At 42.6% G+C, this 17,714-nt stretch overlaps 1 protein-coding gene across 1 annotated transcript in view; it reads left to right on the top strand.

Moving 5' to 3' along the window:
- The window catches only part of LOC126266626 (neuroendocrine convertase 2), a 1,418,212-nt gene that overhangs the window by 1,369,705 nt on the left and 30,793 nt on the right, over positions 1-17,714 (top strand). Inside the window, exon 11 of the mRNA XM_049970986.1 lies at positions 8,150-8,314. Within this exon, the coding sequence (XP_049826943.1) occupies positions 8,150-8,314 (165 nt within the window). The remainder of the gene's footprint in view (positions 1-8,149; positions 8,315-17,714) is intronic.

Raw genomic sequence — 17,714 nt, 5'->3', positions numbered from 1 at the left:
AACCTATGTGTCTACTCTTAGACCTGAACGATGACGAACACTGTGCTCCGAAATGCCAGTCAAGCCATTTAAATGACACATCGCGGAGCACTCAACTCGATGAATCTGTAATGTGTGACAGAGCTGCCTCAAAGTACCCGAACATTCTACAAGAAAAACTAAGCCCAAGCGGCTTACACAAACTTCGTCTCTGTATTTTCACTTTCTCTACTCGTCATCTCCGTTTCAGATCGTCATTGTGCGTAATGAGTCGGGTACATCGGTACCACCTATCACTGAGTGCGCACTTCGTCTTTTTTATATTATTTACTTATTTTTACCAAGGATAGCACGTCGTTTGAGAAATAGTCATGGGACATCAGTTACAATCCGACCCTAAACAAAAAATCGGAATCTTCTAAACCGCTAGAACCATTGTTTCACGTTTTAGCAATCCTTGTGTTAGAACACCACATGCTATACTGTTACATTCAGCAATCTAATTGGGAGGCATTTCTTGGTTCATAGAGGTTGACACTTTAAGCGTATTAGTAATTGTGAATAGAGTATACTTTTGTTTCGTTACTAATTTTGTGTACGTGTACGAGAGAGAGAGAGAGAGAGAGAGAGAGAGAGGAGAGAGAGAGACAGAGACAGAGACAGACAGACAGAATGAAGCGTGGAGGGCGTTCATTACATGTCACGTTGGAAATAACTTGATGTACTCTACTGGCGAAGGAGGATACTTGAAACTTGCTTAAGTATGAACGAGATAATAAGAGACTCTCATAACCAGGGGTAATCACTACTGACGGACTAATGCAGCCTAATTCAGAGGTTACAATACCGTATATTCATTCTAGCTACACGATAAGGTAACCACGTCGTCTTGCTTGCTTCCATATGTACATCCATACTTGACTAATCATTGTGCTCCCGTAAATGGTTTCTCCGTTCTGTTGACAGATGGATATACGACGGTGCTAGTCATAGACATTATTTCTCAATCCACCATCTCTTTTTCGCAACACATACTAATTGTATAGGAATGAATGAGGTATCGTTAGAAAGAATCTCTAAACGGCTTCTAGCACTGCATACCGATTTTGCGCTAAACTTAAAATTGGGGAAGAATTTTAACATAAGAGACTTTTAACTAGGCAAAAGAACATCATAGATGCCCAGCTTCATACCTATATTTTACGAAGTTAACTTATTCATCCCCAATAAGAGACTCCCTTTTCATATTATATTATTACAAATACCATTTTATTTGTTTTAAAGTACTTATTAACGGGATAATTTGTAAACAGCATTTTCATAGATAATAACTGCTACCACTGCGGTAGTGTATTAACTCTGCCCGTGGTACAAGTTAACTTTTCTAAACGCATATACTTTCCAAAACAGCAAACGTATTTGTCAAATTCGCCTTGAATTGTGATTTACGTATTCCCATCAGTGGTTTTCCTGGCAGCCTTGGTCAATTAAAATCGTAACGGTGTTACCTGTACGTTAGGTGCGTTGCATAGCTACATAACGGAAATTACCTATTTCGATCGCTTTGTTTGCGTATGCTGTCAATGTCTTACTTGATTCCCCTAGAGACCGGAGAGAGGACACATAAAGGGGCGCGTGACTTACAGAGAATTTCTTTCTACATAGTTATACGTATTTACATAAAGTATGAAGTGCAGCTAAAATCTCAAAATACGGTTAGAGGTTATTGTGGCCTTAATGATATACCAGGTAAGAAGCGAACGCAACCAAATCCCGTTTGTACTCACGAACAATTATGTAGACCGTTTTCAAGGATAACTAAATCAACTAACCTCTTTATATTCCTTAAAGAAAACTAAAAACAAACAGCACACGAAGATTACGTTCAACGTCAAATTCGTTTACACCAAGCTATAGTAAAGCTCTGTAAAGTATTTTGTTCAAAATTATGTACATGGAAATGTATATAGAAGAATGAATCATAAGTTCTGTGATTATTATTTCACGTCTTTCGGTTCTTTTTTAAATATGTTTCCTCTTCCTTCTCATAGCTATCCTTATCCCAACGACTACACTTACTCCAAGTACTGTCTTTACTTAAAACTATAAAAGTGGGGAAGTTTCTTACGGGTCCATTGGTTTCATTTAATGTAATTCGCTAAAAGCTTCAACTAGATTTCACTAAATCGTCTCACGTGGGCCATTCAAAGAGAAATGCTATGAAAATTAGACACTACCTAAGCACTGCAGAATAGCACAGCACATTAGTCTCCGGCAAAAAAGCTTCTGATTCTCACACTCACGCAAGTAGCAATAGAACAGTGAAATAACTGGGAATTTACCGAGCGACGAAGTACTAAAATATCAGTACAATTTCTCGAAACTGGTGGCTGATACTTGCAGTCGAGATTTATCATGTTTAAAATATTTATTTAGTTTCCGCAGTGACAGCGTATTCTTTAGATAACTGAAACAAGCTACACATTTGTGTATAATAAACTATTTTTATAAAAATCTTACTAGTTGCTTCATACTACTACTACAAAAGTACATTAATAATACAAAAGTAATATTACAAAACAAACAGAAAAAATAAGGAAATTAAAAGGAGAAACCCTCTCCTTACCAATATAAAACTATTACCTAATAAAAGTCACGCCGTTTGTGCTACTGGTACTGTGACTAAGAAATACATCCGTACTTACTGTGCTTTTCAGAATCCGCATTTACCCAAATGCTCGGTCTAACGCGACAGATAATCTCGGAGACTGTGAACGCCGTACGCCGTCTCCCTTCTCTAACTCTGTACAGAATGTTGAGTGACAGAGAAGTCTGCATGCTGTCGCAAGGTTGAATGTCTCGCAAATTGCAGGTAGACTCGTATCTCAGTACTGCTTTAGGATCCAGCGTCCTTAAAACCTGCTGATCAAGACCTGTTGCAACGTGATATTACGTGTTCTGCGTCTTGTTCACAGTACCATATTCAGAAGTATCATTTCTTTGTCTTTTGACTTTATTAAGATATGTTGCGCAAGGATCATAACAACCCAGGGGGAGTATTTCAAAGATAAGCAGGGATGCGAACTATCTATACACGTCGTCATCTTGTCTCTGAGATAAATAAGAACTTTCCCTGTTGGAATACATTCAGCCACTCAATTATTTATTTTTATTTTTTCATTAGGAGTGTGACTGAACTTGGAGACCCGACGATTTCGACAAACTTCGTCTTATTAATAGATTTGTAGACTACGGTAGTTTTCCTGGCAGCCTTGGTCAGTTAAAATCGTAATGGTGTTACCTGTATGTCAGGCGCGTTGCGTAGATACCTAACGGAAACTACCTCACTTCGTTCGCTTTGTTTGCGTATACTGTCAATATCTTACTTGATTCCCCTAGAGACCGGAGAGAGGACACATAAAGAGTCGCGTAACTTACAAAACATTTCTTTCTACATAGTTATCCTCTTGTCTGTCACTTAAAAATAAACAGTGCTTTCAGCAAAATAGAAATTGTCAATGCTTAACCCAGGTTTTACTCAAAAGTTGTTGATTTGTAACGTGAAACAGAGTGATGGCGTAGAAAAAATAAAAAGAATATACAGATTCATAGCATAGTGCAAGAAAACGCCATTTCCTTTTTTTTAAAAAAAAAGGCAAATTTAAACTTAAAGAACGAAACACAAAAACATATAAAACCTCACTTCAACATTTCATCGAACATACTAAATTATAAACCATATTTCTGTTATTAATAAACAACTTTAGCATTTATCAATAACAACATGACACTCTTGCCTTTGATCATCACGAAGAATTTCTAAGGAGTACAAAAACAACAACAATAATCATATAGATTTGTTCATGTTTGTGCATGTAAACTGCACTTACATCAAAAGTAATTGCTTTGGTTACACAAAAGTGCCGAAATTAAGAGGTCAGCTAATTTCTATTACTCATTAAATGGAATTTATAATTTTTAAGGACATAAAATACACAATGGACTAATACTGAATAACGTACGGTTTTAATTACGTGCAAAACAAACAGAAAACGAAAAGAAATCTTCGGCTCTCAGTTTCTCTCTCACACGTTCGTTTGTGTTTCTATATCAATGCCACCGACACTACCGGTAATCCTACCATTTACTACGTCATTTATGTACTGTACCAATACTACCGAACCATAGTTTTGGTAGAGTGCAACTCTACTTAGTAGTCTGCGACTACTCGGAAGTAAATCTGTGAAAACGTTTAGGTCACTACGGCTGTTTTCGAAAGTGGAACGAGATCAGTGATACATGTTTCAACCACGTGGATCATTAAAATACTCGAAAATAAAGAATTTTGTTTTGCATACTAGACCCGCAAGCTGGCCTGAAATGGATCCTACATCATGACGTTTGACCTCTTTTTTTTCTGAAAACGGAAGCTATTGACACAAAAGTAATTGCTTTCCGACAAATATACAAAAGTTCTTCGAAATCATTTTGCCGCAGAGGTCGGCCTTTCGTTGTACATCTACGTCGATATCTACATTTAGATGCCTACCCTGCAAATCGCACTTGAGTGCCTGCCAGAGCGTTCATCGAACCACCTTCAAACTAATTCTCTGTTATTCTACTTTCGAACAGCACGAGGAAAAAAAGAACACCTATATCTTTCCGTGCAAGCTCTGATTTCCCTTATTTGATTATGATAATTTCTCTCTATGTAGGTCGGTGTAACAGGATATTATCGGATTCGGAGGAGAAAGTTAGTGACTGAAATTTCGTGAGAAGATCTCACCGCAACGAAAAACGCCTTTCTTTTAATGATTTCCACCCCAAATCCTGTATCTGTCCGTGACATTCACTAACCTATTTCTCGATTATACAAAACGTGCTGCTCTTCTCTGAACTTTTCGATATACTCCCCCTAATCTGTTTGGTAAGGATCCCATACCGCGCAGCAGTACTCCAAAGATGGCGGACAAGCGTAGTGTAGGCAGTCTCTTTAGTGGATCTGTTGCATCTTGTCTGTCAGTAAAACGCAGTCGTTGGTTCTTCTTCCGCACAATATCTTCTACGTGTTATTTCCAGTTTAAGTTGTTCGTAACTGTAATTCCTATGTGTTTACTAGAATTTACGACCTTTACACATTTGACTGATTTATTGTGTAACCGAAGTTTAATGGATTCCTTTTAGCACTCATTTGGATGTCCTCATACATTTCTTTATTTAGGGTCGATTGTCAATTTTATGGCTATAAACACTTACTTAAATCGTTTTGCACAAACGACAGTATCATCTGCAAAACAACGTAAGACGACTGTTGAAACTGTGTCCTAAGTCGTCTATTTAGATAAGGAACAGCACAGGGCCCATGACACCGCCTTGGGAGAACGCCGGAAATCACTTCCGTTTTACTCTGTGACGTCCTGTCAGTTACTATGAACTGTGACCTCTCTGACAGGAAACCATGAATTCAGTCGCATAATTGACACGATATTCAACAAGCACGCAATTTGATTACAAGACGCTTGTGAGGTACGGTGTCAATAGCTTTCTGGAAATCTAGAAATACGGTATCAATTTGAAATCCCTTGTTGATAGAAGTCAACATTTCGAGTGAGTAAAGATTCAGCTGTGTTTCAAAAGAAAGATGTTTTTTAAACCCGTGTCGACTATGTGTCAAAAGACCATTCTCTTCGAGGTAATTCATAATGTTCTAACACCATATACGTTCCAAAATCCTGCTGCATATCGAGGTTAATGATACGGGCTTGTAATTTTGTGGATTACTCCTCTTGCCTTTCTTGAATATCGATGTGACATGTGCAATTTTCATGTCTTTGTGCACGGATCTTTCGTCGAGTGAGCGGTTGTATATGATAGTTAAGTAAGGAGCTATTGCATCAGGATATTGTGAAAGGACCGGAAGACTTGCTTTTCTGAAATGGTTTAAGCTTCACTACTCCGAGAACATCTAGTTCTAAATTGCTGATGTTGCCGACTGTTCCTCATTCGAGTTCTGGAATATCTACTTCGTCTTCGGCTATCTGTCTATCTGCGTTGGACAAGTTTATCTGTGCCACAGCGAGTGGTTATTGAAAATATAGAAGATGTACAGAATTAGCTTAAAGTGTTTCCCTGATTACAAAAAATTATTTCTAAGAACAATGATAGACACAGCTACATGTTTTGTTGCAAGTGACACCTTAACTCATAAAGTTTTGCTTTCGTGTGATGATCTCTTTCCTTCTAAGTGGTCAAATATCTTAGAAAATCATTCCATAAGATATTATTAAGTGGAAATATGCAAAATACGTCGGGAGGCTGATACGTTTGTTTCCAAGACTAGAAGAGAAATAGTTTCTGAACGTTCTACACTGTTTACTACCTCTTGTTTATGTGCTGCATCAATTGTTCGTATGTCTCTACTTGTTGTACAGATGTAATTATAGTGTGGGTTGTTTTTTCAAAATTTAGGGAGAGTTCACTTTCAGATAACCGCTTAATAATTCTTTGACAGCTATCATTAACAATCTCTAGCGTTGCTGTCTCCCTAATTGGATTTATAATAATACTAGTATTGCCTGGAAAAAGTACCAATTCTGTTTCTTGAATGTTAAGTGGGAAGTCATTAATATAGATAAGAAACAGAAGTGGACCCAAAACTGAAGCCTGTGTGGATTCGCCAGTCACTAAAATTTTCTGCTGTTGCAGCATAGTTTGAATGTGTACGAGGGTCAGTCAAATGAAAACCTTAAATATTTTTTTTAAATATTATTTATTGTTCAGAAGTGGTACAAAGCTGTATCACTTTTCAACACAATCTCCCTCACGCTCAATGCAAGTGCTCCAGCGCGTACAAATTGCATAAATTCCTTTATAAAAAAATTCTTTTGGTGGTCTGTGCAACCACTCATTCACCGCGTGGCGTCTCTCTTCATTAGAACGGAACTTGTTTCCTCCCATTGCGTCTTTGAGTGGTCCAAACATATGGAAATCACTTGGAGGAAAATCTGGTGAGAATGGTGGATGAGGAACACACTCAAAATGCAGGTCTGTGATTGTTGTAACTGCTGTAAGGTAAGGGCAGTGTGGGGCCTTGCTTTGTCATGTTACAAAAGGACACCTGCCGACCGCAATCCACGTCGCTTTGATTTGATTGCACGCCGCAGATGATTTCTTAGGAGATCTGTGTATGATGCACTGGTGACAGTGTGACAGTGCCCCCTCTAGGCATGTAATGATCCAAAATGACGCATTTTTCGTCCAAAAAGAGAGTCAGCATAACCTTCTCTGCTGATGGTTCTGTTCGAAACTTCTTTGGTTTTGGTGATGAGGAATGGCGCCATTCCTTGCTCGCTCACTTCGTTTCCGGTTGGTGGAAGTGAAACTAGGTTTCGCCCCAGTAACGATTCTTGCCAGGAAGCCACCACCTTCTCGTTCAAAGCGCCGAAGAAGTTCTTCACAGACATCAACACGTCGTTTCTCATTTCAGGAGTCAGCTGCCACGGCACCCATCTTGCAGACACTTTGTGAAACTGGAGCACATCATGTGGTGTGCTGATCCACGACTAATCTGTAAACATGCTGCAATGTCATTCAGTGTAACTCGGCAGTTTTCCTTTACTATGGCTTCAACTGCTGCATGTTCTGTTGAGTCACAACTAGTTGTGCCTGACCTGGACGAGGAGCATCTTCCACTGAAGTCACACCATTTGCGAACTGCCTACTCCATTCTGAGACTTGCTGTTGTGACTAACATGCGTCACCGTACTGAACCTTCATTCGTCGATGAATTTCAATAGGTTTCACACCTACACTATGCAAAAACTGAATAACAGAACGCTCTTCTTCCCTGGTGCAAGTCGCAAGTGGGGCGGCCATCTTTATACTAATACTGCGTTGCACTATGCTGCCACCTACAGGCCATTCTGCACGCTGTTTGTAGCACGCTTACCAACTTACAGGACAACGGGACAAAATTTCGATCTGTTGTTACAAATTTGAGGTTTTCATTTGACTCGCCTTCGTAGTAAGTGCAAAACTCGGCAACTTTCATTTCCGGGCAGAGATGTGAGGAGCTCGGGACGACGGTAAAGATGTTTTAAGATCACCAGCAGGGAATGAAGTTGGCCGCAGTCGGTGGCATGAGCACAGAAAGGTGTGACGTGTGTTGCAGCGAGATCCCGTCGCGCGGCCCACTGGTGCTGAAGATCTCGACGGACGCGTGCCGCGGCACCGACACGCAGGTGGACTACCTGGAGCATGTGCAGGCCGTCATCACGCTGAACGCGTCGCGCCGCGGGGACCTGGAGCTCTTCCTCACCTCGCCCATGGGAACCAGGTGAGTGCCTCTGCGCGTCCCACTGGATAAAACACACAACAAGCCTACTCCCTGGCTCTAAAGCGGAGCTTGCTGCAAAGTCGCGTGTTGTAACATATCATTTCCTGGTAGCATCCTGTGCTAATCCTGTCCGTACTGTGTGGGAAGGGGCTTTTCTTCACCCTAGTGTTGACTGGCTGCTCCCTCCTTAATACTACTGAATGTATAGTAGTCACGGCATAGGAGGCAAACTCAAGGTCGGATGATATCCCCACGACGGCTGGTGTCAGCCAATACTATGGACCCTTACAGGAGGCAGCGCCTTACAGAAGCTCTGCAAGTGATAGCAGGAATGTGTACATTCAGCTCCTGATTCTGGCTGTTCGTAAGGTTTAAGTGTTAAATAGTTTCATGCAGCAGTCTGCTGCTCGCGAAATATGAGTTCAGATCTGCATCCACGTACATAGTCCGCAAGCCTCAATATTGTGCATGGTGGACGATGCACCACTAATATCCGTTTTCTTTCTTGTTAGGTTCGCAAATGGAGCGAGGGAAAACACACTTTCTTGCATGCCTGTATACGAGCTCTGTTTTTTTCTTTCTTGCTCTGACACGAAAAGTAGTTGGCGTCATTAGAGACGTTCTGCAGTCAGCTGCAAATGCCGGGTGGGGAGTAGGAGGGAGGGGGGAGGAGGAGCGAGTGACGGGGGTGGGGGGGGGGGGTGTCCTGTAGTCAGGACAAGGTGCTCATTCCTGATCAACACAGTTACTTCTTACAGTGCGGAAAATTAAGAGATCCCGAAAGTACAGTCGTCTCGTGTGGTAACGTGGGTCTGAATTTGAACTGTGCCCGTTTCCTAGGAGGCGAGTGTTGCTCTTTATCGAGTGTACAGACGCTCAACAGGCAGCGATTGTTGAGCCAAATAGCTGACTGGATGGTGGAACTTAGTGAAAGATAAGGATTTGTGAAGATTTTCGTTAAATCAAAAGAATTTAATGCGTTTCCGTAGAAATCTGAGTGTAGTGTGTGTGGTGTTTGGGTGCGATTTTCTCCCTGATAACTTTAAAATTCCTGTTTTATTATCATGAAGACTGTCGGGGTAAGTGGCTAGGAGGCAGTCGGACGTGGTGTGCCGATAATTTGGCTGTGGACACTGTTCTGTCCGTTGGTCGGAACTCGCAATTTTTCTTGAAATTACGAAGCTACAGGGAGTTCCATTATTGACTCCGGAGTTCTGAGAGGTTTAACCCGGTCTCGCGATCCTTATTTAGATTAACTGGATAGTATAGAAATCCAGAGAATTAATCAAGGTCTACCAACAAACAGCAGGGAAAGCCGGTCAGAGTGACCAGGCTAAGGCATCCCTGCCTTTTAAGCTGACAAGCAACAGACAGAAATTCACAGAAATGGGGGATCATAATCTGCAAATGTTGAAGTATAATATAGAATAGTATAGTCATTTTAGGATCGAATCAAATGCCTTAAACAATTCAGTTTTCACGAAGTGGCAAAATGATCACTTTACCCGACATGAGCGGGCGAGGTGGCCACCTAGTTTTATACCCAAAAATAAGGGACAAAAAACTTCTGTAACAAAGAACTAAACATGTTTTATTGCAAAACATGATTGAATTTCACTTATTTACACTTTGCCAAAATAAAAGTCAAACTTTGTTGCTCAGCTCCTTTACACAGCTCGTGGGCCCACAATTGAAACTAAATCCACTGCTCTTCTGACATTGAATTTCAAAATTTTTCTTCGCAATACAAGCACGTTCAGTCTTCATTGCTGTCATTAGAAAGAGTTCTTCTAGCGTTGCATTTCCTGCTCTGCGCAATATTCTTTTCACTGTCCTTCATCCCTACATCTGCGCAGATAATCCACAAGCCACTGTATGGTGCGTGGCGGAGGGTACCGTCTACCACTGTTCGTAACTGCCTTTCCTGTTCGACTCTCAAACAGAGCGACGGAGAGACGACTGTCTATATGCCTCCGTATGAGCCCCATTTTGTCGTGTCTTATCTCCTCGGTGTGTGTTGGCGGCAGCAGAATCGTTCGGCACTCAGCTTCAAATGCCGGTTCTCCAAATTCTCTCAATAATGTTTCTCGAAAAGAACGTCACCTTGCGTCCAAGGATTCCAGTTTGAGTTCCCGAAGCATCTCTGTACCACTTACGTTTTGTTCGAACCTAGCGGTAACAAATCTAGCCACCGCCTCTGAAATGCTGCGATGTTTTCCGTCAATCCGACCTGATACGGATCTCAAACACTCGAGTAGTACTCAAGAATAGCTTGCACCAGCGCCGTGTATGTGGTCTCCTTTATAGATGAACCACTCTTTCCTAAAATTCTCCCAGTAAGCCGAAGTCGACAAATCGCCTTTCTTGCCACAGTTCTCGCATGGTCGTTCCATTGCATATCGCTTTGAAACGTTACGCCAAGATATTTAAATGACGTGATGTGTCAAACAGGGCACTACTAATACTGTATCCGAAAGCTACAGTTTTGTTCTTCCTACTCATCTGCATTAACTTACATTATTCCACATTTAGAGCTAGCTGCCATTCATCGCACCAACCACAAATTTTTTCTAAGTCGTCTTGTATCTTCCTACAGTTACTCAAGTCCAACATCTTACCGTAAACCACGGCACCATCAGCAAAGAGCCGCAAATTGCTGCCCGCCCTGTCCGCCAAGTCACTCTGCTGCTTTCCGTTCTTCCTTCTCTTTACCTTCTTTTTATTCTCTTTTGCCGCCTGCATATATGGACTTTCTGTACGTATCGCCGCGGAGCTCTTCTTGCAGCCACTGCGCTTACATTTTCCTCCTACGCAAAGAGGCCAACAGCCAGTGCCGAGATGGCGACTTTACCCACATTGGCACCATGACAAAAAATCTGGATGCCATCTAATAGCATGACCGCAGTTTTAATAACTAAAATAGCATTATGTAGGCAAGGTATGACACTTTCAAAACAGTTTCATTAAAAAGACTTAAGTCACATTCCCTCTTCGCAGTAAATATAGAAACTGATCGCTAACCTTACATCAGGATAACCAAAATTCACAAAAGTTATTATATTTGTGGAGCAGCACAGCAACCAGATTAGTCTTCACGGGGTGAATGGGCCCTCCAGAGAGAATAAGTTAAAGGAGGGGTCGTCAGACTTTTTTCCTCACGAGCCAATAGTATCACTGTGGTCGACACCTCGGGAAGCATATGTATCGTTCTCATTATTAATTGGTAATATATAAAATAGTACGTTACGAGCCAGCAATAGACTAGCTGTATTAAAAGCCCCAAAGAACTGCTCGTTAAAAGTCGGTACCATTCGGAATACTTCATTTCGACGGCTCTTTGTTTCAGACTGCTCCCTCACTCAGCGACCGCTAAGTTGTGACAGTGCAACTGCGTGACGCACTGTTGTGTTGTCTGCGTGAGCGGATGATTAATTGATTAATGACAGTAATTGTACTTACATTTAAATGCATTATACAAATGAGACATGAACACAAATGTTTACCAAATGTTTTGAATGTAATTTATCTCCTACTCATCGCATTTTATTACAACAGCCTTAATATAATTTCGGATTCCTTGCTACAAATACGTACTGCATTTGTCTGTATTGCGAATCCGCTAATTCGTGGTACTTCCGTGTGAAACTCTGTAACGAAGCAGCTGATCCGTACGAGGTGCTGACACGGGTAAGTTGTCAGTACCGGAAGGCAAACAGTAAAACATTCCCCCTCTCATATACTCTAACCCCGCAGTCGCCGTGCTACTTACCCCTCCGCTCCTAATGTGAGCGCCCAACTTTACTTAGTTCACGGCCGAATTCACCAACATCAATTAAAATTAATCATTTCTCAAAATATTGTTGTCTCTGCAAGAATTTTAACATGTTACTGAGAGGGAACTTTGGATCTGACTGTTAGTTTCCAGACACGTATTACAAAATATGAATGAGAACAGCCAGCCGCATGCATACCAAATTAGGGTGGCATGTGGCCCGCAGTTCGGCTGCCACTGAGTTTATTTCCGACGCCAAGCCAGCAACTTACAGCGCCCAGTAACCCAACAGCCACTTTGGTAGCCATGGCCACTTTGCCCGGATCTGGCCTACACCGCGTGAAGTGTCTTGAGCGCGCCACATCGCTAAGGGCGCATGGACTCCGGCCGCCACAGCGACTGTGATTTCGTGCCACGCAACGGAAGCCCCGACAACGGAGCACGGGAAAGACTCATTGTCGCATTTCATAACGTAGTCTAGTCTCAGTACTTCGCGTGACCTATACCTAAACATTTCTTGTAGACACCTGTGAAAGAGAGGTGCGTCATTATTTTTTTTCAACATCAGCCAAAAAAAAAAAGGAAATCTTCATCACTCATCAGTTCCGTAATTTGCGAGGTTACAGATACTCCTTCCATAATTTTTGCTTCAATGTACCTTCCTCGCAAGACCTGGGGGATATCCAGGAGTTCCCAAAATTCGAAATATAGTTATGAATACAATTAAATACTTTATGTCTTCCCATGGATCCTTTTTGAATCTCAGTAGCAGGTGCTGCGAGATGAGTGGTTTGGCTACCAGTTGTTGGTGATCGTGTGTCTACTGCGTTACCTGAATTTGCTGTTTTGCGAAGACTGATTTGAAAGAGAAACGTTTCTTTATAAAGTTCTGTTTTAAATTTGGCAAAACCGCTGCAGGAACGAAGCTGTCTATTGACATCTCAGAAGAAAAGGTTTGAAAAGTGCGCCATCTGATTCCGCAAGATCGTAGACAGACCGTCCAAGACCTCTACAACAACTGGGAATAAGACATCATAATGTCGGCGTACCCTCTGACCAATAGAATATGAGAAGGATTGAGGAACACATGTCCCAGGACTGCCACAGAACAATCAGAAACAACATCTCGTGAAAGCCTACAGCGAACATAGACAACCGCTACAAGACGATGCATACTTTCTCTCACTGGTGATGTAAACTGGGTTTATGGCTATGATCCTGAAACTAAACAGTAGTCGTCTCGGACGAAAAAAGCCTTGACAAGGAACAGTAAATTCTTGTTGATCAGACTTTTTACTGGATTTTGCATGAAGAGTTCGTCTGTCCTGATCAGATGGTCAATAAAGAGTTATAGTGAGACGCTTGGAGATGTCATAGTGAGAAAATTTTCACAAATGCGGCATGCGAACGATTAAGTACCCCACGGAGACAATGCACCATCACGTACAGCCTATATTGTCCAGGAAATTTTTTTTACTAAAAACGAGGTGACATTTATTCCCAACTCGCCGTACTCACCAGCGGTATCTCTGTGTGACTTCTTCCTTTCCCAAATGATGAAAATCAAGTTGAAGGGGCGAAAATTTACTACATTGGTGGAAATTCAAGTGGAATGGCGGACGATGCTAAACATCCTAAGAAGCAAAAACCTCCAGGATGCATTTCACAAGTGGCAAAAACATTGGAAACTCCTCTGAAGCTGATGGTGCAGAACAAAATCTAGATAAAATATAATGATTTTAATTAAAATATTTCAGGTGCTTTTGGACACCACCGCATAAGTGAATCCATGTACTTTGTCAATGGGTTTTAAAATGTTGTAGAAAAGACTCAAGGAAAATTTTAGGGTTCAGCTGTCGCACACCACCCGTTGCTTGTCCGCTTTTTGCGTGTGTTCGCCCCTGACAAACAACTTACAAAGAAATTTGGAGTGGAACTGTAGGCAAAAATGGATAACGCTAGATTTAGATGTGGCCCTGTCACCCCTAATTAATCTGCGGTGGTAGCGTTGACCATAAATCACACCTGTTTTTACTCCCAAACATGAACGATCACGAACACTTAGGGTGTTCAATGACATCAAACACATACACAAAAATAAAAAAAAGCATAAGGGTGAATTCAGAATCAACTACTGAAAGTAAAGGCTCTATTGAATCACAATAATTTTATTATAACCTTCAGATCAATGCTGAATAAAACACAATGAACAATATACAAATTATCCTCCTGACTGGCATTGGCAATGAACTGTGTTAAAATTGGTCCAAAACGCGATCTCTTATAACTTGGCTGACCGACTGACATCGACACAAAACGTAAAATACGAAGAACCACTACACCCCAAAGTACCGTGAAACCTCTGTGGAAACAGCAATTGCACGTGATCCAACTATTTAACGTTACTCCTAACACAGGTCGAAGCGGGAGCGATCTCACCGTAATGTTCCTATTGCAGCGGCGGTCTCTGACGGCGACCGCGCGGCTGTGCTCGGAAAGTACACTCTTACACTACTCGGACAACATACTGCTGTCCATAAACTTCTCTATTTGCAACGATCTTCCCGGCAGCAAAGAGCTGGCGCGGCTAACGTCCACTCAGAACGATAGACCAGGACGGGAGACGACTTGGCTAACGTCCTCCCAGTACGAGAGCTCAGAACGGAAGACCTTTACCGAGAGTCCAGCAAGATCGCTCTTCACCTTTGTTTTTTCCCCTCAACTTTTACCGAGCGAATCACATCACTAGAAACTCTCAAAATACCCAGTTTGCCAGTGCCGACCAATGTACAGCTTGGGAACAGAATTCTTTTCCACCATTCTTTTATTTCTACAGAATTTCACAAGTAAACTCCACCCTCGCCGGTTGGGAAGAACCACAGCTGTGGGCAAAATCATGTTTACTGGAAGTTTTCTCCCAAGAGACCACTCGAGATTTTCCCGGCAAGATTCCCCGTTGTAGCGAACACAGATTTTAGCATGGAGAGTTTGTTATTCGGAACTCCTGGCCTGCCCCACTTGAGTTACTCGAAGGCATAAGGTTAGTGGGACATAGGCGACAGCACGCACAGGAAAGCCCGTCCAGCTATCCACTGCTCTGTTTTGGTAAACACTTGAACACCTGCAGCCGCACATCCTTCAGAGGTTGGTGACCGCTGTGGCCTCTCTAAACGGATTACAGAAATCCCCCAGTTCACCATTCATACCGTTAGGCTGTGGCCTTCGGCGGCTAGGCGGGGAGGTAGCCGAGCTCTGTCTCGCGTACTGCCTTTCCCCAAAATCTTATAATTACAAAATCGCGGAATCCTCGCGTGCCGATGCGTTTCCACATAGATTTCGTACACCGTAATTTAGAGTATTACTCCAACAAAACCTAAAGTGTCACTTTAAATGGACTCATGTAAGGTGCAAGGCCGTTGCCACCTTACACAGCAAGAAGATTGTTAACCAGGGTCCTACACCCGAGCTGTACTTCCATTCCGAGCACGACATTCTTTTACACAATTATGGTGCCTGCAGCCCTTGTCTCCCCTCTCACACAGAAATAGGCCGTTAGTTTTAGCTCTCCGCAAATACACAATTTGTGTTCCTCTTATTGGATAAATGTAAGCAGCAGTTTAACATTTTCATACATCTAAAACTGCTACATGCTGTCTAATAGAAAAAAAAAAACGTCGCACCATGAAGGAGTTTGCAAATTTGTCATCAACGGAAAATGCAAAATTGTGAACTTTGCGGCCAATGGATGAATGTGTAAGCTGCAAGGCAGTTTCACCACTCAGTTGGCAAGGATAGTAAACATGGGGCATGAGGACATTAGGGCATAAAGTCTTTGCGAATTTCATCACGTGTGCTCAGTTCGACAGCAACTATGCCTCGCAGACAGGCCTTTCAACAATATGCGCAGATGTCAGCATTTGAGTGAAGACATGTAGCTCGGCTAAGAGAAGACGGTTGGAGTGTTTGGGAATCGTCACGTCCCTGTTCGACCATGCTGGCAAGAATGGGTGAACTATGGCCGAACACAGCGTCAAGAAGGAAGCGGTCGACCTAAAGAAAACACAGAATCTGATCACCTGGCAATCGTCAGAAAGGCTCTCAGAGCCGGGGTTCATCATTTTCATCGATCCGACATAGAGCTGGTGCTTCACTGGCCACAAAGACCATTAATAGGCGGCTCAAAAGAAGGGGGCTGCGTTCACGGCGTCTCATGCGCCGACTAACACTGACCTCGGAGCACCTACAAGCCCGTATGCAGTGGTGTCGGGCATATTCGGCCTGGAATCTCATTGAGTGGAGCAGAACTGTCTTCAGTGGTGAGTCCCGCTTCGAACTAAATCCGGACAACCAGCGAACATGTGCCTGGAGAGGTCCCGGACAGCAGTGGGATACCAGGCTGACTGTCGCCGCCATAAGGCCCGACATCCATGAGTGACAGTCTGCGGTGCCATTTCATTTCATAGGAGGACCCCTTTGGTTGTCCTCCGCTGTACCCTTACAGCACAGCACTAAGTCGATGGTATTCTACGCCCTGTTTTGTTGCCCTTCATGGCAAGCCGTCCTGGGCTCACATTTCAGCAAGATAATGCCCGTCCGCACACGATGAGAGTATACTGCTTGTCTTCGTGCTTGCTAAACCCCATCTTCGCCAGCGTGACCGACGGATCTCTTCCCAATCGTGAACGTACATACACAATACTGTCGCCCGCCGAAAAATGGCACTGCACAAACTAATTGGGATTATACTCATGGCCATTAAAATTACAACACGAGAAAAGATTGAAAATAACTAAATACACTTACTGTGTGTCCAGGGTTAGAAATTTAGTACTCTTGCCTTGCTGCACATCGAGTCGAACAGAGTTTGAATGACATTTACGGCTATGTCACTCCATCCTTTTTGCCAGAGTCCAACAATCATAGTAGCTGATGATCAGCTACATGTTAATCTCTCAGCAACCCTTGACTAAAAGTTTTCAATCTGAGTGGGATCTGCAGAACGTGTAGGCCTCTATCGAGATAGGTCAGGACAGCATGGGCAACTAGAGGTCTTGCGTTATCTTGTTGAACGATGACGTCACGGATACCTCAATAATAGCGCGCTGCCACCGGCCATAAACGCCAAAAGTGTAATACTCGCTGCCCAAATCACTGGCTACGTGAATCGCGGGTTATTGTGTTGCATACTCAACAGTACCCCATACCATCGTTCCACGTGGCTCTCCCGTATGATAAGGACGAATGCCGTCTGGCAACAATCGTTTTGCTCGGAGACAGTATTTGGATGTTAGTTTGTGAGAAGATAGTACCCCAGATCACGTAAGAAACAGACTGCCCGATCGCTTGGTCTAGCAGGCAACCCTTGTCAGGGAACGGCCACCAGGCGGCAACAGCGTCGCACCCTTACTTGTGGAATCAGCCACTATATGGCACTCCGTTCTGTGAAATATGTGGCAACATCGCCCGATCGCGTGCAGCTTTCCACTATTAGGCGACTGTGAAGTACAGCTGTTTCTGACATACCAGTGGTTTCATGCCGAGGGCCTGCGAGTATATCAACTGTGGAAGGAGTAGACGAACAAATCCTGAATTAAAAATGTTCATATTTCCTGTCAAAGATAAAGAAAG

This window comes from Schistocerca gregaria, chromosome 4 (assembly GCF_023897955.1).
Source record: "Schistocerca gregaria isolate iqSchGreg1 chromosome 4, iqSchGreg1.2, whole genome shotgun sequence".
Taxonomy (NCBI): domain Eukaryota; kingdom Metazoa; phylum Arthropoda; class Insecta; order Orthoptera; family Acrididae; genus Schistocerca; species Schistocerca gregaria.
The sequence above is the reverse complement of the archived record's forward strand: the minus strand, read 5'-3'. Positions and strand labels throughout refer to the sequence as shown.